Source organism: Carassius gibelio, chromosome B24, assembly GCF_023724105.1.
Source record: "Carassius gibelio isolate Cgi1373 ecotype wild population from Czech Republic chromosome B24, carGib1.2-hapl.c, whole genome shotgun sequence".
In the NCBI taxonomy this organism is placed as follows: Eukaryota; Metazoa; Chordata; class Actinopteri; order Cypriniformes; family Cyprinidae; genus Carassius; species Carassius gibelio.
The window spans coordinates 16,816,423-16,837,408 of NC_068419.1; the positions used below are offsets into that span (position 1 = coordinate 16,816,423).

A 20,986-nucleotide genomic window follows, 5' to 3' on the forward strand; every position below is an offset into this window, starting at 1 on the left:
TGCACCTTTATCTTATGAGGTAGATGAAGTTATTGCTGGAAGATTAATTAAAGTTACTGCAAAATATGAAAGAAAAACTATAATTCTGATCAATGTATATGCTCCTGTTTTTGCAAAAGAAAGAATGTTGTTTTTAGAAAAATTGGCTAGTACATTGGAAGGATGTGATTCAGATTTTCTTTTTTTAGCTGGAGATTTTAATTGTACGATTAATAATTTGGACCGAAATCATGTTGAACCACATATGGCTTCAAGAAATAAACTTTTAAGAATTGTGGAAACATTTGATTTAGCAGATGTATGGCATGAAAAGCATGGAGATTTTAGACAGTACTCCTGGGCCCATTATAAGGAAAACTGTATTTCTATGGCTAGGATTGATAGAATATATTGTTATAAGCATCATTCACAGATTTTTAAATCATGTGTTATCACTCCAGTTAGTTTTTCAGATCATGGATTGGTATGTGGAGTGGTTTTTATTAATTCTCTTAAAGTAAGAAGTGCATACTGGCATTTTAATGTTTCGTTGTTAAATGATAATTGTTTTAAAAAATGTTTTATGTTCTTTTGGGAACAGTGGAAAATGAATGTAAATCATTTTGAATCCATTCAACAGTGGTGGGATGTGGGCAAAGTTAATATTCAACAATTTTGTAAACAGTACACTCTTAATGCCTCTAAAAATATTGTTAAGTTGATTGAAGATGTTGAATCTGATATAATAGACCTTCAGATTTTAAGTGAATCAACTCAAGATCAAAGCCTTTTGCAGTCTATAAAAAAGAAAAAAGATGTTTTAACTGAGCTGCTTGGAATTAAGGGACAAGGATCACTAGTGAGATCACGTTTTCAAAATTTTAACGAGATGGATGCACCACCAAGTTATTTTTTTGGTCTTGAGAAAAAAAACGGACAAAGCAGATTAATTCATTCATTGTGGGATGATGATGGGAATGATTTGACGGAGCCTTCTGAAATACGGAAGAGAACTGTGGAATTTTATTCAGCATTATATGCCTCTGAATATAAAGAAGAAATGAATGTCACACATAAGTTTTTTGAAGGTCTTCCACACGTGTCAGCTGAAATAAATGCTGTACTTGAGCAACCATTGTCATTGCCTGAAGTTTACTCAGCTTTGATGAGTATGGCAAATGGTAAAGCTCCAGGACTTGATGGAATCCCCATAGAATTTTATAAAACATTTTGGAGCATAATGGGGTCAGATATGTTAGCAGTGTTTAATGGGAGTTTTGCTGAAGAGCAGCTCTCATTGAGCTGCAGAAGAGCAGTGTTGACGTTGCTACCAAAAAAAGGGGATTTAAGAGATATAACAAACTGGAGACCTGTTGCTTTGTTATGTGCAGACTACAAGGCATTATCTAAAACATTGGCAAATAGGTTGAAGAAGGCAATGGAATTTGTGATACATAGTGATCAGTCCTATTGTGTTCCAGGCAGATCAATTTTTGATAATATATCTTTTATAAGAGATTTACTTCACACTTCTGAATTGTTTGGTTTTAAATTTGGTCTTTTTTCAATGGATCAAGAGAAGGCTTTTGATCGAGTGGAGCACAAATATTTGTGGAGTACAATGGAGGCTTTTCATTTTTCTTCAGTTTTTTTAAATATGGTAAAAGCCCTTTATGGAGGTATTGAGAGTGTTCTGAAGGTCAATGGTGGCTTAAGTGCATCTTTTAAGGTAAATCGAGGGATAAGACAAGGTTGCTCCTTATCGGGCATGTTATATACATTAGCTATTAAACCTTTGTTGAACAGATTTCGTAATGAATTGGTAGGTTTAACAGTTGATGATAATGTTAAACCTGTGTGTACTTCAGCATATGCAGACGATATTGTTGTTTTTATTAGAAGATGATGTTAATAAAATATCTTCAGTAGTAGATGAATTTGGCATAATTTCATCAGCTAAGATTAATTGGAGAAAGAGTTCAGGTTTATTAGTAGGAGATTGGAGGGAAGAAAAACTTAAATTGCCAGGTGGTTTAAGCTGGACTCGTGGAGGTTTTAGATATTTAGGTGTTCATTTGGGGAATGAGTCCATAGAAAAAGAGAATTGGAATGGAATTTTAGAAATGGTGGAAGGAAGATTAAAAAAATGGAAATGGCTCCACTCATGTTTGTCTTATAGAGGTAGAAGTATTAATTATTAATAATTTAATAGCTTCTGTGTTGTGGCACACATTAGCAATTTTAGAACCTCCAATTGATTTGTTAATGAAAATACAAAGAATGTTTGTTGATTTTTTTTGGGATCAAATGCATTGGATACCACAGAGTGTCTTATTTGTATCAAGAGAGTTTGGAGGTCAAGGTTTGATTCATTTGGTAAGTAGGAAAGTTGCTTTTAGAATACAATTTGTGCAGAAATTATTATACGGGAATTTGGAAACTCCATGTCGAGTGTTAGCTGGGCGAATTTTAAAACAGGTTGGAAATTTAGGTTTGAGACAAACAATTTTTCTTCTGGATACCACTTTTTTGAATGTGAGAGGATTTTTTTCTTTCTATTGTAGTGTGTTTAGAGCATGGAGTGTTGTAGAAAAGAGAAGATTGTTTACAAAAAAATCATCATTATTTTGGTTATTAGAAGAACCAATTGTGTATGGGTCACGAATGTTTTTAAAAAAAGATGAATTTCCGGGTATGAATGATGCTTTTATTAAAGCTGGAGTGGTGACAATGAAACATCTGACAAAGTTAGCAGGTCCGAATTTGAATAATGTGGAGGCGGTGGCAGAAAGACTTGGTATTCATTCTTCTCGAAAAGTTGGACAGTTTTTACGGATTTATTAACTGAAGAAGAAAAATTAAGACTTAAAAATTGGATGGAAGGATGTGAATTGCCTGAGTCTACTGATCTCTTTCCGAGTATGGGAGTGAGACCGAGAATGGATGAAGAGGACTTTCAAGATCTATCAGGGTTTTTCAAAAATGATGTTCGTTTTACTGTTTTTAATTCTGTAGGAGGGAAAAGTATTTATTCCTTTTGTGTTAAGGTGCTGAATAAAGGAAAATTAAAAAATAGGATTGACACACCATGGGGGAAATATCTGGATGTAAAAGATGAGATAATGCCAGTATGGGAAGCAATTTATAAGCCACCATTGACCAAAAAGGTTGGAGATATTCAGTGGAGAATACTGCATGGTATTATTGCAGTAAAGGCTTTTGTGTCTATTATAAATTCTGAAATTACTGATACCTGTCCTTTTTGTAATTGTAGAGAAACTATTTTTCATTGTTTTCTTAGGTGCAAACGATTGTTGCCTTTATTTGTTTTTTTTGAAAGAATTGTTTAATTTGTTTGGAGAAATGTTCTCTGATGTTTGTTTCATTTTTGGAGTGAAAATTGGGAAAAATAAGAGGGATATTAGTAAAATCTTAAATTTTCTATTAGGACAAGCTAAATTAACAATTTATGCAACAAGAAAAAGAAAAATAGAACAAAATAATAATCTTGATGTTCTTGTTTTTTTTAAATGTATAACAAGAGCTAGGATACATTTAGAATTTAATTATTATAGATTAATGGATAATGTTGAAGGTTTTAAAGAGATTTGGAGCTTAAATGGGAAAATATGTACTGTGAATGGAGAAATGTTATCTTTTTCTGAAAACTTTGTTTAATGTTTAATGCGTTTATTTTTTAAATGTTTTATATCTGTATTAATTGCCATTTGAAGAAGGCAAAATAAAGTGATGTTAAAATTCAAATTCTCTGTCTCTTTCTCTCTGTCTCTCTCCCTCTCTCTCTGTCTCTCTCTGTCTCTCTCTCTCTCTCTCTCTCTCTCTCTCTGAGCTGGCATGAGTTTGGCTTGTTGTTCTGGACTCTGTGAGGTTTGCCACCCTCAGACTGGCACTGACACAGCATTACATCAGCCATACGCCAGCCATCACTTACCAACAGCAGACCTGGTTCCCCTCACAGAGGAATGTTGTGGGGAAAACATGTAAACGGTGACTTTAAGAGGTCGCAGCTTTTAATATGAATTTACTGCACATGTCCTGGATTCACATCAGTCTGACGTTCTCGTTGGTCTTTTTAGCTTTTTATTTGAAATGTACATTTCTCATTATTTATTGTAACAAGAAAGCATCCTCAGACTTTATAATTTTATTTTATACTTTATATTACACTTTTATACTATTTGTTTAGTTTTTATTATGCTTCAAAATAATAATAATAATAATAATAATAATAATAATAATAATTAATTAATTAATTAAACATATTTCTTGCCAAAATAGTTCTTGAAGTAGAATTTCCAGAAACAATGTGGAATATATAAATTAGCTTGATGACAAAAATTGTCCTGAAATGCTCTGGCTTTCTCTCAGGGCAGTACATTTTATATTTATGTTTTATTTTAATATGAATATAATTGCTCTCCACTGTCATGCTATTGAGTAAAACAGTAAAATATTATCTGGAATACCTGATTCTGATAGGTCAAATAAGAAAAAACAACTTAAGTAAATGTTTTCAAATAACAAATCATCTCAATAAATTAGAATATCTTGGAAAAGTTCATTTATTTCAGTAATTCAACTCAAATTGTGAAACTCATGTATTAAATAAATTCAATGCACACAGGCTGAAGTAGTTTAAGTCTTTGGTTCTTTTATTTGTGATGATTTCATTTAACAAAAACCCACCAATTCACTATCTCAAAAAATTAGAATATGGTAACATGCCAATCTGCTAATCAACTCAAAACACCTGCAAAGGTTTCCTGAGCCTTGGTTCACGAGGCTACACAATCATGGGGAAGACAATCACTGACTCCCTTCACAAGGAGGGTAAGACACAAACATTCATTGCCAAAGAAGCTGCTGTTCACAGAGTGCTGTATCCAAGCATGTTAACAGAAAGTTGAGTGGAAGGAAAAAGTGTAGAAGAAAAAGATGCACAACGAACTGAGAGAACTGCAGCCTTATGAGGATTGTCAAGCAAAAAAAGCTCAGCATTGAGAGGCTGGTTCCCTTAGTAGATTTTCTGGAGGAGTGGAAAAATCTTCCCAATGTTTCTCAGTGGGTCCTGCACACAGTCGAGAGAGGTTATGCCATTCAATTCAGGTCGCGTCCTCCTCAGTTGAGAGGGGTTCTAACCACAGTGCTGGGCCCCGAGCAGGCGCTGGTCATGGAACAGGAGGTAAAAACTCAAGCTAAAGGGAGCTATAGAACGGGTTCCTCCCCCCATCAGGGAGTCAAGATATTACAGCCGTTACTTTATCGTTCAAAAGAAAGATGAGGGGTTGCGTCCCATTTTAGATCTGCGTCTCTTAAACTGCTCTGTAGGGAAGCTCAAATTCAAGATGCTAACACTCAAACAAATCATGTCACAAATCCGGTCCGAGGACTGGTTTGTCACGGTAGATCTAAAAGACGCTTACTTCCACATATCGATCCTCCCTCAACACAGGAAGTTCCTGAGGTTTGCTTTCGGGGGCGAAGCGTACCAGTATCGGGTTCTTCCTTTCGGTCTAGCACTGTCACCCCTAACATTTACAAAATGTATGCTGCTATAGCTCCTCTGAGACTTCAGGGCATCTGCATTGTGAATTATATCGATGATTGGTTAATTCTAGCTCAATCGGAACATCAGGCAGTTCAGCATCGAGATGTCGTTCTTGCTCACATCAAGAGTTTGGGGTCGAGGCTCAACGCCAAGAAGAGTATACTTTCTCCACAACAGAGAACCACTTTTCTAGGTGTAGTGTGGGATTCGACGACGATGCAGGCACGACTCTCACCTGTTCGTATTGCTTCGATTCTCACCTCCATACATCAGGTCAAGCTTGGCCAGTCACTCACTGTGAAACAGTTTCAGAAACTATTAGGTCTCATGGCAAGGCAAGGCAAGGCAAGTTTATTCATATAGCACATTTCGTACACAATCGTAATTCAAAGTGATTTACATAAAAGAAAGTAAAATAATCATGAAGAAAAATAATAACAAAAATAAAACAAGCAATTTTAAGACTTTTAAAATGATTAAAATATTTACTTAATTAAAATGAATTTAAAAACCATTAGAAAATGATTTTACATTTAAAAAACCAGTGAAAATATGGTGCAATCGGTTCAGATCAGTTCATGGCAGTAGCGTCCAATGTGATACCTTTTGGCCTCTTGCACATAAGACCACTACAGTGACCTGTTCCTAGGGTTCCTACTACAGTAGTTAGACCTATCGTACTGCAGGCTTTCTGTCCTCCTCCTTTTTTGACGTCTGACCAGGAGAAGCTCAATTTGCTGTGCCCAGTGGGGGCTTTAGATGCATATGTCTATAGAGTTCCCTGTGGAGAAAATCAGAACAGTTGTTTATCTGTTTTGGGTCACCCAACAAGGGCGGTCCTGCATTTAAGCAAAGGATGAGTAAGTGGGTGGTTGAGGCCATCTCACTCGCGTGTGAGTCGGCAGGCCAGCCGTCACCTTTGGCTGTACGGGCCCATTCTACTAGGAGTATGGCCACTTCTAAAGCTCTTCTTGCTGGGGCTGATCTTCAAGATGTTTGTGATGCGGCAGGATGGTCCTCACCGCACACATTCATCAGATTTTATAGTCTTGATCTTAGCTCTACTCCTGGGGAGTGGCTCGTATGGGGACGTGGTTATTAGCGTTCCCTAGTTCCCCAAAGGGAACGGATGCTGCGTGTCCTGCCATACTCTCAGCATCCCCTTGGATCGCTTGCTTCAGTACAGTTGAAGCTGATGTGCTTGTGATTCTGGCGTGCTTTAAAATTTCCTGGTCGATGACGTTCCTCTCCGTGACGCTCACTCTCGCCATTGACTGATTTCATTCATTCGAGACGCACTACGCTGGGGGCGTTCCCACTGCGAGTTTGGAGCGTCCATTCCCTTCGGGGAACTAGGGTTACATACGTAACCCAGGACATTTTTGTCTATGATGTTTTTACAATGTAACAGACTTATTTCTTGTAGCGGAAGCTTTAATGTACAGGTAAGAGTATATAATAAACTCACATGCAGTGTGATAATGTGTGGAGTGATCAGCTGTGTGTCAGTCCTGCTCTGTGATTGGCTCGTTTAGGCTCATTAGGTTAATGAAGGTTCGGGTGACTTTATGTTCGCTGAGGATAAATATAGCAGCAGTTCATATGGCTGAGCTCTAGCTGTGCACATGTGAAGCACATTGGAGAATCAGTGTGTTTCCTGATGCTCTTTCATCTGTGTCAGGCTCAATGCCACAACAAAGGGCCACATTTCCATTGTGAGGATTAATTACAGCCAAGCAGCGCGGGGCAATTCCGGCACTCAACTTATAAAGAAGCTCATTAAAGACACTTATTTGCCAGAAAAAGTCATTACAGTCTCCAGTTTTAGTTTAGCTTGGTACACCTACTGTAATTATCTGAAGTTATATCGGTTATGTCTGGCCTCAATAGGCTGTCATTACTTTGATAAACAGTGATTTGAATGTATGGTATCCTGCCCATCAGAGCAAACAGCCTGTTACTCTCTCAGCAGCACATGCCACAGAAACACAATCAAACCTCAATCATGGCTTCTCAGGAAGCGTTGTGTGTGTGTGTGTTTAATATAACACTGCCTGCATTCACCTCCAAAGACATAGATATAATCTTGTTCCCTAGCATATCTTTTGAATAGCTTTCTTATGGTTTTTATTTTAAAGTGGCAGATCGTGACAAATCAGAGCTGATCTGAGAAGGTTTTCGGCTGGAGTAGTGTTTGTTCTGATGATGGCCTGAGGAGCAGGAGAGCACAGCACATTATTCTTCAAGCACTTGTTCTGCTTTTTTGAGCAAATGCCCAGCATTCACATCAACATACTGGCTTCATGGACAAGAATAGCAGAGATGGGGAAAGTTACTTTTAAAAGTATAATACAGTACAATATTGCGTTACTCCATAAAAAGTAACTAATTGTGTTCATTTTTTATTTCTTTTTTTGCAAAGTAACTAAGTTGCTTTTGCATTACTTTCTGTCACATATATTTTAAATAAAGTTCTATTTTTGTAAACTGTAAAGGCTCTTTCACAACAAAAGTGAAATGAATGTCTCAGGCTGAAGGGAATGTGTATCTGTCATCTCAGGCCCGTGCACACAGACATCACAGGGGGCTTGAACACCTGCTCTTTTTCTTCCTTGAGAGAAGATGCCCTTTTTATCTGGTGAGTATTTTTATTTAATTTGAATGAATTAATTTCAATGAATGAATCAACCATTTAAATAATTCGGTACAATCGCAACGACTCCCATATTAACCATGACTTGCTGCCACCTACTGACAGTTTTAAGTTTAAATGTAAAATATATTTTCATTAAAAAAGAAAAAAATCTATTTATGTGTATGCTTTATTTATTTATTTATTTTTAAGATGAATTGTTTTCCAAGGCACTGTTAGATGTATTTGTTTCCTGACATAGCTATGCAAAGATTTGATTCCAAAAACAATAGCATAGCTATTAAGCTACTTATTGTTTTGATTTTAAATCTGTATTAACTTTAGAACGATCTCAAAGCAGTAGTGGCTGTGCTTTGAAGTCAAGTGATGAGGCTAATCTGTGATGAAGGATTCTGGAAGTCTGACAGTAATTCTACTGTAAGGAGAACCCTGCCTGCTCTACATCTCTGAAATGATAAACAGCTGAAAACATTAGAAAGGTACTCAAAATTAATTGATTACATTACTTTAATAAAGAAACTGAAATATTTACACTAAATAGGTTATCCTAACTTGTAATCTGTAACCTTAGGCTATTATATTTCCAAAGAAACCTTCCCAACACAACTGTAATGGCGCACAACAATCCAGGTTTGATCTATTTTGTAAGTTTCGTAAGGCTGTTTTTCTGTTTCCCCCTCCTGCTCGTGCACCCCCCCTCACATAACGGTATAAGAGCGCCGGTGTCTGATGTCTCCGTTAGTTCCAGCCCCGCTCCTCCTCCAGGATCCCCGCACATGCTCAGAGCTCCACGCCGCGCTCCGCGTCTCCTGAGCGGCCTGTGCTCTCCTGCGCTCCCGCCAGCACAGATCATCTCATGGAGCTCGAGTCTCGTTTGCGTCTGACTCCACCATGCACTTTAGGATTTCAATAAGATGTATGTGTGTTTTGAGATAATCATTTTGCTTCTCTCCTGCAACTTCTGCGCCTTCGTCTACACTCAGGGTAAGTCCGCTTTCACTTCTCCGCTTCTGCTTCTAGTTGTTTTAATGTCAGTAATCGGCTGGTTTTATTCGGTAAAAGGCCGTTTTTCATTCGTTATTCGCTATTAAAGCTCATAATTCCGTTCTAATAGCGAAATTTTAACAGCATATATCGTAAGTTTGGACTTGTTGATTCTGCACCGTTATTCTCCATCCGGCTTCCAGCGCTGCATCAGAATTATTGAATTGTGGTTTGTGTTATGACTGGTAATGCACAATAAATAATAGATTGAGGGTATCACTGTGATCTGTGTGTATGCTCGGCTGTGGTCGGGCTGAACCCTGATATTCCCCTAACTTTACTGAGTTTATGAATCCGTTATTCATATGGCATTTGGGCGATTGGAAATAATAGCTTCAGATATTAAATATTAAGAGTAAGATGTGAATAAATGTGTTTTCTAGCAGTCTCTGAGAGTTGTGATACAGTTGCTACTATTAGAGTAACCCTTCATAAGCACTTCATTTATGATTCATAAACACGCATTAGCTACAGAATGACTCACTGTAGAATGCCAAGGACTTACAAAATGCTACAGTCATTTCATAACAACAAATTACTATAAACAGTGAACATATTGTGTTGCATCGTGGGATAATCGTTTAATATCTGTGTTTAGTTTGAAGTCACAATTCTAGTGATTACATTTCATTTAAATTTAATTTAATTTAGCACTTTTACGAAAACAAGTTTCGCATTTTGATTGACTCCTAACTCCGATCATAACTCAGAAATGCAATATTGACCTTCATTGTAATTAATTTTCGAAAATAAACCAGCAAATAGCAAATGCATGCAATGCAAAATAATTTATACTACAATGCATTCTGGGAACTGAAGTGCTTTTACAGTTAATGTGTAATTATAAGAGATTACTGAGAGGGGATATAGTGTTAATGCTAATCATGAAGTGTTAAAGTGTCATGAGGGTGTTGGGAACATTTGTTGTTTTGGTTCACGGCTGCCATTTGTTGTAGGTGTCAGAATCAGCAAATCTCGTTTCCATGATGTCTTGCTTTGACAAAAAGAGTTGAACATATAAAATAAAAATTCACCCTGGCAAGGTTTTGATGTTGTGTATAAACTAAAAAAGTCAATTCTTTCATGTTCTATTAGTGTCAAACAAAGTCAACTTACATCTGGATGCCGAAGTGCTTTGAAGTGTGTGTGTGAGTGTGTGTGTGTGTATGTGTGTGTGTGTGTATGTGTGTGTGCTCAGGGTTCTTCAGTAAATAACTGCTGTGAGAGGTGTGTGGCACACAGAAGGCATGCTTCAGCGTCAGATAAGGTGAAGAAGTTGAGCTCTCTTCACTGTTGTCCAGCGGCTGGGTCAGTTCTCCTCTCCTCTCTTCAGCCAATCACGTCCAGGTCAAGCAGCCGTTCACATTCTACCTATTTGAGGCTTTTTTTTCTACACAACATCTGCAAACAATTTAGACTCCCTCAAGTACGGCGCACGACAAGAAGAGGAAAAACTGAGGTGGCAGACATGGCTGAAAATCTAAGTCATGCTACAAATCACTGTTATCCGTATGAGATCTTCCGGCTACAGTGTCTGTTAGTACTGTTTCAGGGGAGTTGGGTTCTTGTTTTCTGGTTCACGTTCTGAATTCTACACAGCATATAGGAATGTTACAATATGTAATTAAAATGTTACTCCCTAAAATAAAGTAACTAACTACATTGCTTTGTTACTTTTTTCTGTCACCATGGCAACACCAGAGCTGTCAATCAGTACATGGAAACAAAGTAACTCAGATATTTCCTTTTAAATTAAAAAGTAATGCATTACTTTACTAGTTACTTAAAAAAGTAATCTGATTCTGTAACTCGTGTTACTTGTAACACTGATTCTGCGTACTGTTTTCATTGTTTCTTTGACTCTTGTCATTGGAAGGTTTTGTCTGGATGTTTTTAGACTAGTTCTCTTAGTTCTCAGGACAGTTTTGTGTGATCCGCTGAGACTGAGCTAAACCTACACCTCTCCACCTAAACATGTGCAAGCCATTACAGCTCACACACTCTTTGAGTTCTTTGTCAAGGCATTGGGTCTGTGTGGACTGCACTCTCTCAGTTTTCTGTTGCGTTTGATGTCTTGTTATTGGGTCTGAAGAGCCAGTGTTGAGAGCGATCCGGCCTCACGTGCTCTGCTTCTGATTGCAGACATGCATGTATGCTGGACTCATGCTATGCCCATGCATTTCATGTCCTTCAAAGCCATCTGGCCCTTTCATGTCATTATGAACATCCTGAACATATTCTGACTGTATGCGTCAGATCACGCTGAAATACTAAGTCCAGGGAGAAAAGCTGATTGCAGTGGAGAACAACTTCATAGTAAACTCTTCATGCTACAGTAAATTCATCAGTTAGTGGCGTTCCAGAGAGCTCCCATGGGTCTTCATGAAGCGTGTTTATTCTTATACGGTGTTTTTGAAATCTTAAACTAAACTTTAGTCATAAAAAGAACCCTTTCATTTGTAAATGTAGTTTCAACAGATTCAAAGTTTTTTGGCTACAACAAAAATCTTTTTGTTGTTATTGTTGTGTTTTCTTTTCTTTTTCTTCTAATTGAATGAATCATTTTTAGTGCAAATGAATTAGAGAGAGAGAAAAAAGAATTTGAAAAGGTCTTCACATTTGGTTTGCGTGTACTCCACAAATTTTCCATCATGGTGTGAGATGATCCAAATGGAAGTGCATTTGACCATTTGTTCAGACCATTTGTTTCTTTCTTTCTGTTTCTTTGAATGCATCTTGAAAGAATGCCCATTAATTTGTGCCAAATCAGTAATTGACGTTTGCTCGGTTTGTTTATCTTCCAGAGCTCTGCTTTTTTAGTTCTTTTCCTGGCTCTGTCTCCGGTTCTTGGAGAATGTTGCATGCTGTAAAACCACTTACTCACCACAAACTGGACATTGCAAGCTTCTCAATCATCGTCAAGCGTTGTTCTTGACAAACACGTGATCCTTTTGGCATTGTTTTGTGCATTATACAATGCAGTGGTTTCTGGAAGTGAATCTGAGCGTTCCCTCGGCTGGCTGACCGCTCCGAGAGACAAACACTCGCTCTTCAGCTTTACATTTGGGTTAGATCTTCATAGCAGCTGAAATGATGGAGCTGTTGGATATTCTTTATGTTTTCCCTCTTGGTCAGTCTGGTCTTGTTGATGTCAAACTGCTGGGTTATTAATGCACAGGAAGTGACCTTTGACCCGGGGGCATTATGCTCTCTGAGCCTGACATGCAGGAATGCAGAAAAACAGAGCAGAATCAACCACCATTCAACATTGTACAGCTACGGGCTCTTAAATTGTAAAGACGGGGCAAAGGGTGACACAGGGAAGCAGAAGTGCTATTGAGTCGATCTCTTCACTGAACAGACTTCGGCTGTGAAAGAAAACAAGCTCAGATCTCAGAAGCTCCTCCAGGAAGTGTTGTAGCTGCAGCTTTGATTCACGGTCCGGCTGCAGAGTAAACATCCGGCTGAAGCTGAACCCTGTGTTTCTCAAGCTGGAAGATAAGCAGCAGCTTCGGACGCCTGGAGTGTTTGAGATGAACCGCTCTGTCTCCTCCATCTTCACACTTCACCCAGAGAAACTGCACAAACAGGGTTTCACTCGTACGCTGAAGTCACTTTAGTACCAGAAGAGCTTTATTCAGACCGTGAGGCGTGCGTCCATCATGGTGCATCGGAGACTTCACTTTTCACTTTCAGTCTGTGCTCAAAGAGCTCCGGGGTGCGTCTCTCATAAGCATCATTGGTCATTAGTTCTCCTCTCTGTTGGTAAAGATGTGCCCACAGTAGTTCTGGGGACGCAGCTGTGGATGTGCTCTGTTCTGAAGGAGGTTCTGCTGGATGTGAACCGCTGGAGCTGCAGGAAATCAGCTGTTGAATGCAATGGATGCCCAACTGTTGTGGTTACATAATTTAATATAAGCTCATAACATGTGTCCAGTGGATTTCAGTGATGCTACTTGAGCGCGGCCCAAGGACAGCATCACGCGTGGCATCGCTAATGTGCCGTTTACACGAGTGAAGGGAGGCTCTGTTCACCAGCGCTTCAGTGATGGAGGAGAAATGAATAATTCACACTCAACCACATACATTCCATATTTTCAGCATGAATCATTTTGATTCTTTACTTGAAGGTCTTCAGTGAAGGACTTTATTCCAGCAGAAATGCTCACAGTATTTTTAAAGAGATGCTACATCTGAGTTTGGAAATATACATTAATTCATTTTAAATAAAACATACATAAAAAAATAATAATGAATGGAAGGCATCTTATAACCTTTTACTGTTCAAAGTTTGGGTTCCGAATAAAAAAAAAAGAAAGAAAGATATTAATACTTTTCTTCATCGAGAATGCAGTAAATTGATCAAAAGTGACGGTAAAGATATTTATAATGTGACAAAAGATTTATATTTCTAATAAATGCTGTTCTTTTGAACTTTCTGTTCATCTGTGAATCCTGAAAAATAAAATATATCACAGTTTCCACAAAAATATCTGAAAAAACTCTTTAACATTCATAATAATCAGAAATGATTCTTGAGCAGTCAAATTAAATGATAGTGTAGATATATATATATAAAAAAAAGATTTAAAAGTACAAGTAGATATATAAATACTTGATATATCAGTCATTTCGACTGTCTGTGGTCAGTGATGTACTGAAGGGATCCTGGTGATGTCTCTGGTTCTGTGTAATCAGGGGATCTGCAGATGTCCCAGTCATGATGAAGACGGCACACAGCAGGAGGACCTGACTGAGTGTGTGTGTGTGTGTGAGAGAGAGATAGAGAGAGAGTGTGTGTGTGTGTGTGAGAGAGAGAGATAGAGAGAGAGAGAGAGAGTGTGTGTGTGTGTGTGTGAGAGAGAGATAGAGAGAGAGAGTGTGTGTGTGTGTGTGTGTGTGTGTGTGTGTGTGTGTGTGAGAGAGAGATAGAGAGAGAGAGAGAGAGAGAGAGAGAGAGAGTGTGTCTAATATGCCACGGGATATTTAAATTTTTGTCTCTTTGACAAATAAGAGCGCCCACAACCAGAAAAATATCTTCAAGATCTAGTTCACAACACACGTGACAAAAAATATATATAATGAAATAATTTATATATCATGTTTTAGTGGAGTTCCACCACATGACACTTTCCAATCTAAATGAATTCTGCCTTAATCTGTGTTAAAGTGTAATTTATTTCTGTGATGCTCCGCTGTATTTTCAGCATCATTCCTCCAGTCTTCAGTGTCACATGATCTTCAGAAATCAGAATAATATGATGATTTACTGCTCAAGAAACATTTCTGATTATTATCAACGTTGAAAACACTTATATTTTTGTAGAAACTGTGATACGTTGTATTTCTCAGGATGCACAGATGAACAGAGAGTTCGAGAGAGCAGTGTTTATCAGAAACAGTGTTGGGCTGACACACGACTCTTTAAAGCTCAGGTCAGACTGCACAGAGGAGTGTGAAGCGCTGATGAAGTGTAAAGCGCTCTGCTGGAGGTGTTGTATCTCAGCGAGTGTGCTGTACTGGTGTGTGTGAGCTGTGTGCCGCTCTGTTGTGTGTCTCTGTGTGTCGGCTCATGCTTCTTTACAGCGTGACAGGATCAGCATTCATTCGCACCGCCTCCGTCGCTCAGTCTTTTGTTGCTGCGGCTCACTGTTGGTTTTTCTGCTTGTCCAGGACTCTCCTTCTGCTCCTGCTTTCAGTGTGATGCAGATTTTGGCCTCTTTGCTGCTGGTCTGAGACTTCATCTGGATGTTCACGTCAGTGGTTTGGAACAATAGGCATCGTTGAAGTGATTGCTTAAGAGACTCTGAAGTGAGAATGACCACAGAAACACTCTACTCGAGCACAGTAATGCTCCTGCTGGCCTGGAAAGATGGATTCTTTCACCTCAAACTTTTCTCTTAAAACAGCTCTTTTTATTTCTCTGAGCTCCATATGGCCCTGTCTTCTGATCACAGTAAGGCTCCCCTACAAAAATGAATAAATAAGAATAATCATTTGTTTAGACTATATCACAGTCCTGATCAACTGTGAAAATATCTCAGAACTGCAACTCTACAATTCTAAGAATAAATGTCAGAATTGTGAGGGAAAATGTAGCAGTTACCTTTTTACTTTCTGTGACTGGAAAAAAACAACCAAACAAAAATAAATAAATAAAATAACCCACAGAGAAAACAGAACTGCTATATAAACACATAATCAAAGAAAACTATTTTACAATTATGTACTTTTTTCACCACTAAAAGAGACACAAGTACGTTTATATCTCTTAATTCTCAGTTTATATTCTACATTTCTGATGAATTGCTAGAATAAAAGCATAGTTACTTTTGTATTTGATTAATTGCGTGTGTATATGTGTGTGTAGAGTTTGTCCTCTCCGTCTCATTAGCGGTCTGTGTGTATCTGTCACTGCTCATTACAGCGTTCGCTTCGATGCTCGTATAATGTACAGCTCTGAAGTGACGCTCATCGTTTGCGATCCGCTGCTCTTCTTTCTCAGCTTCCACAGCAGCAGTAATCTGATTGGTCGAACAGAGCGGCTGTAACCTGGACTGAATGCTCCACTGCTCCTTCAATTGTGTCATTAAAATCCCAGCTCGTTAAGGGAATCTGGTGATGGCCACAAAGAGGCCACAGATTGCTCTGCTTTCCTTCTCTTTAACCACTGCATACAGACTGAGCTGCCCTTTTATGCTGATCTGAGAACAGCTTCACCCGTCTGAAATTCCTAAGTGACAGCACTATTTATCAACACTTACATTACACTCTTAAATAACAGCATCTTCAGAAACTCACAGAAAGCTGTTCTGAAGGCATCTGTGGCTTGTTTTGAAAAACACTTTCAATGCAGCATGAAAGTCACACCTCAGCCCATAGTTGTATGAAGTAGTTTGCTGTGTGATATCAACTTTACACTGCAATGATGGCATAGAAGCACTTCTGATGTGGCATGTAGGTGTCTTCACACAGACTGTTAATGCTGCTCAATGGTGGCTTAAATGCATGTACGCAGCCAATCTGAATTATAATTACACCTATTATGCCCCTTTTTACAATATGTAATATAAATATAGGCATTCCCAGAACATGTCTATGAAGTTTCACCTCAAAATACCCCACAGATCATTTATTATATCATTTTGAAGATGCCTATTTTGAGTGGGAGCAGAAACAGGCTATTTTTGTGCTTGTCTCTTTAAATGTAAATGAGCTGCTGCTCCCCGCCTCTTTTTCAGAACAGGGCTGTGGCTTTACAGCTCCAGAAACTCTGCCAAAAAACATCTATTTGGTTCTGATGATCATGTCTATCTTGCTGAAATCAAGGCTCTTCTGAGCGCACAGAAAGCGGCATGTGAGTTCTCTTCCATGTCTTACTGCGCTTAAACTGTCAAATACACACGAGTTAGAGAAACACTGTGGGTTATGTCTGTGAATGTTTATATTAGATCTGTGACAGCAGGACCTGTATAATAAAATAAATAATAAAATAAAATCACTCTCTGCTCTGGACTGAAAAACATCTTTATCTCTAATAAGATGACATTTCTTACTTGAGTGCTGTTTTTACATGCTCTAGCGTGAAGATAAACCTGGCAGGTTGTGGGCGGGGTCTCTGCTAATACAGCAGTGTCTGTCAGCAGTTGGGTGGGGCTTGTAAACCAGATGTCATGTTTTGTTTTTACAGATCCTGCTAATGGCTTGTTCTGAGACGATTTATGGGATTTAAAAAAAAAAGGAGTGTGTGGATTTGTATCATTATAGGGTGGTTGTGTACACACACTCCCAACACACATTTATATTCAAACAACATGTAAAGATACATTTTGCACAATGGGTGCATTTTAATACTGGGTCAGAGCTGGCATAATTTAGTCCGGCTTTAAACAGAATTTTGAGCAGGCACAGAGCAGCCTTAACTCAGCTGTGTAAAGATGCCTTAAATTATACCTGATCTGATTCACCTCAGTGCTTCATAAAATGCTTTCTTAACAATAGATCATATAAATTATAAAATCATTTCCTCAAAACCTTAATGCTATATTAATTAATAACTATTATCTAATTATCTAAATTTCAGAAACAGCATAACAGAAGAAGATCTGTTTTCACACAAGACTATATAATGGTAATGATTATTGCTGTCATAATGTGGTCAAGCAGTATAATATTCATTTACCGGTTGTTTAGAATTTCAGCATATAATAGACGCCAAGCTCAGCAAAACCCATCTTACTCTGGTTAACCAGCAGTTCATCACATCCTTTAATAAGAGCTCTGCTGGTGACAACGGTGCCATTTTCAACCCTTTCAACCCATTTTTCCCTGTTATTGTTGAAGGGTCTGGCACTTTGACCAGACGCTCTGTGAAGGAATTCCAGTGGCTTTTCTTCCTTGCTGGAGGGGATAGTAATGATGGGCATAAGTGTTTGGGAAAGTTACTTTTAAAATAGATAATCAACTGATCCAATATAGTCAGAGTCAGCACTGCATCATATTTTACTCTCAGTCTCCCTGACAAGTCTGCATTATACTGTCTTGTTTAAAAATGAATCCATAGTAAAGCAAAGACACAAACAAACAGTGTTTCACTGATGCAGTCTGGAGTTCTTTGTGAATGTTTACTCACAGTGTCTTGTTATATTGAAACATCATCTGCATGCCGCTGTTGAGGGAGTTATCCTGTGTTTGTGTGTCTCTAGTATTTCCTCTCCTCCTACTACAAGCACATATCAGTGGGCGGAGCTAAACAGCCAGAGATGTAGAATCAGTGGGCGGAGCTAAACATGCAGTATGTAAAATCATGGGTGGGGCTAAACATGCAGTATGTAAAATAGTGGGTGGGGCTAAACATTAATTATGTAAAATCATGGGTGGGGCTAAACATGCAGTATGTAAAATAGTGGGTGGGGCTAAACATTAATTATGTAAAATCATGGGTGGGGCTAAACATGCATCATGTAAAAATCATGGGTGGGGCTAAACATGCATTATGTAAAATCATCAACAGGTTTAATAACTTTTTTCTTATAACAAAAATAACTATGCAATAAAGCAATACAGGAAAATATGTTAAGTTAAAGTTTTACACAGATTAAAAAAAAAGACGAGTGAGATGGACAAAGGAAGAGAAACAGGTGATTGAGGCAGAGAAAGGGTAGGGATGGGCGAAGCAATCCTGAATTATTGATATATCGATAGACTGATTCTCAAATAGAAAATAGCGATACTAAGGTGATTTTATTTATTAAGCAAAAAATAATGCCTACAATAAGCCTTAAATTGGATGAATAACCTATATTAGCACATAATTGTGTGAAAGGAATTTTTCTGCTCATCTGAACACACGCAAATGTTGCAAGGCAGAATCAATCAATTACAGAGAGCGTTCACACACTTCTGACAGTGCATTTAAATAGAGCTGCGTTTCCCATGAGTAGCCTATAATAAGAAAGCATTTATGGTTTTGGAAAAGGCAGCCCAGAACAATACAGAAGAAGTGAACATAGTTTAACTATAGTATTTGTATATTTCCTTGGTTACCACTACAGTAAACATATTTTAACCATGTGCTAACAAAAATATAATGTATTAAGTTGCAAATAATGTGTATTGAATGTTAAAATGCATTTTAAATACAAAGTTAAGTAGGCATTATTAACCATTATACTCATAATAATAAAATACAATTAATAATCTAAAAGTTCAGTTTAGAGGTTTTGTTTTGGTATCGGTATCGATATTGACGATACTGGCCATTAAAATGATCGGTATCATATTGAAGACAAAATATGCTGTATCGTCCATCCCTCAGAAAGGGAGAGAAACAGGCGGGTGACACGCAGTAGGGTTAGAAAAATAAGGAACAGATGGTGCTTTCCAAAAATAAAAATAAAAGTGGACAGCGAAAACAGAGCATTTAATCCAGAATGGACAGACTCGTTTCTGTTTATACTTCCCACTGGGATCACACTAAACCAGTGTGTCTCATATGTGTAGAAACAGAGCCCAATATGACCAGTGAACCAAGATCCTGAGCCACACATTCACTGCCCAACAACATGCTCATATATATATATATATATATATTATACAGTCATACAGTACATACATGTATATGTTCAGTTCTATGTTACATGACAATAAATATTGTCAAAGGTTTTTGAATTGTACTGAATTCATTTGATTTGCCGAGTATTGATTACATGCAGATGTTGATATAACTACTAGGCTGCTTAAATATATATCACACTAACTAGTTAGGCATTATGATCTTCTGGACCTTTGCTTCAAGAAATCTTCTCAAACTGGACCTCTTTAAATTTTAGTGGGATACCCCTGGACTAGACTTCTTTTTTTCTCCTACTTTTGGTGACTGTAAAGGCTCTTTCACACCAAAAGCAAGATGAGCAATCCTCAGGCTGAAGGAAATGCCCTGACTCTGATTACTCTAAATACAGGGACAGGAGAGCTGTCAGGGAATACATGGGGAAAACTAACTTGCATTACTTATTTGAAAAAGTTCCTCTGATATTTAAATTGAAAAGTAATGTGTTACTTTACTAGTTACTTGAATAAGTCATCTGATTACAGAACTTGTGTTACTTGTAATGCATTAGCTCTAACACTGGCGGTCTGCTGTTTCTCTACTGTAAGTCATAGACCCTTCACTGACCTTCATCATTATATGGTCTCACACAGAAGAACATGAATGCTTGCCTCAATCATTAAAGGCTCAGTCAAGGTCTACATTTATCAGTTCCTGCATTTTGTCGGAATCGAACCCTCAGCCTTGTGTTTCCAGGACCATGTGCTGCAGGACTGGTTAGCGGCAGGTTAGCGTAGGGTTGATCTGTTCCAGTTGTGTATGTAAGCGCTCTAACCGAGGCTTTGAACTTTGATGGGATCCTCATGGGTCCGGGGTCTCGGGGCCATATTTGGTAACCCCCACCTCGTGCTCTCGTCTGCTTCTCATTGCTGTTTGATCACCTTCGTCAAAGTGCCTCCCTTTCAAGTGGTCTTCAGTTCCCGCCAGAGATCCCGGCATCTCTGGACATCAAATGTGCTCTTTCACAAACACCCTTTACCCGTTCTCCCTCACTCCCCGGGGAGCCTTCCCTCGCTGCTGAGAACGCAGGGGTGAAGTGGATGCTCAGGAGCGTTGAGAAAGGGAGAGAGACAGTGAGGGGAAGATGGGGTGGAAGAGAGGGGGATGTCTTTGATGTGGTTTGTGGGTGGCATTTTTACTATTCTTCAGAAAAACAGAGACACAGTAGCGGCGCTCAGAATACTAGCACATGTTACTCCCTGAAGCTGGACAGAGATCTGTTCCCAGGGATCCCAGCTTGGCTGAAGAGTCACATGATGCTTATTTTTGTTCTGTCTGAATGCAATTCATGCACATCTTGACGCCTCTTCAATCAAAATTAAATGTTTTCAATTTGTAAATTTAAATTAATAAGAATGATAGAAAATTAATTCATATTTTTTGGTGTCCCAAATTCCAAAATGTCAGGGTTATACCACAATAGCTATTAAAAGAATTAATTTAACAATTATTATTATTATTATTATTATTATTTATAAGCAGTAATGCAATTTTGTGTATTAATAATGAAAACAAAACAATAACAATGATGATAATAATAATAATACTATTACTTTAATATGTAAAATTATTATTATTATTATTATTATTATTATTTATAAGCAGTAATGCAATTTTGTTTATTAATAAT

The 20,986-nt window shown here is 38.0% G+C and overlaps 1 protein-coding gene across 1 annotated transcript in view; it reads left to right on the top strand.

Moving 5' to 3' along the window:
* Positions 1 to 8,900: 8,900 nt before the first annotated feature.
* LOC128013581 (reversion-inducing cysteine-rich protein with Kazal motifs-like) overlaps positions 8,901 to 20,986 on the top strand; it is a 39,805-nt gene continuing 27,719 nt past the window's right edge. The window contains exon 1 of the mRNA XM_052596688.1: positions 8,901 to 9,185. Within this exon, the coding sequence (XP_052452648.1) occupies positions 9,116 to 9,185 (70 nt within the window). The 5' untranslated portion in view covers positions 8,901 to 9,115. The remainder of the gene's footprint in view (positions 9,186 to 20,986) is intronic.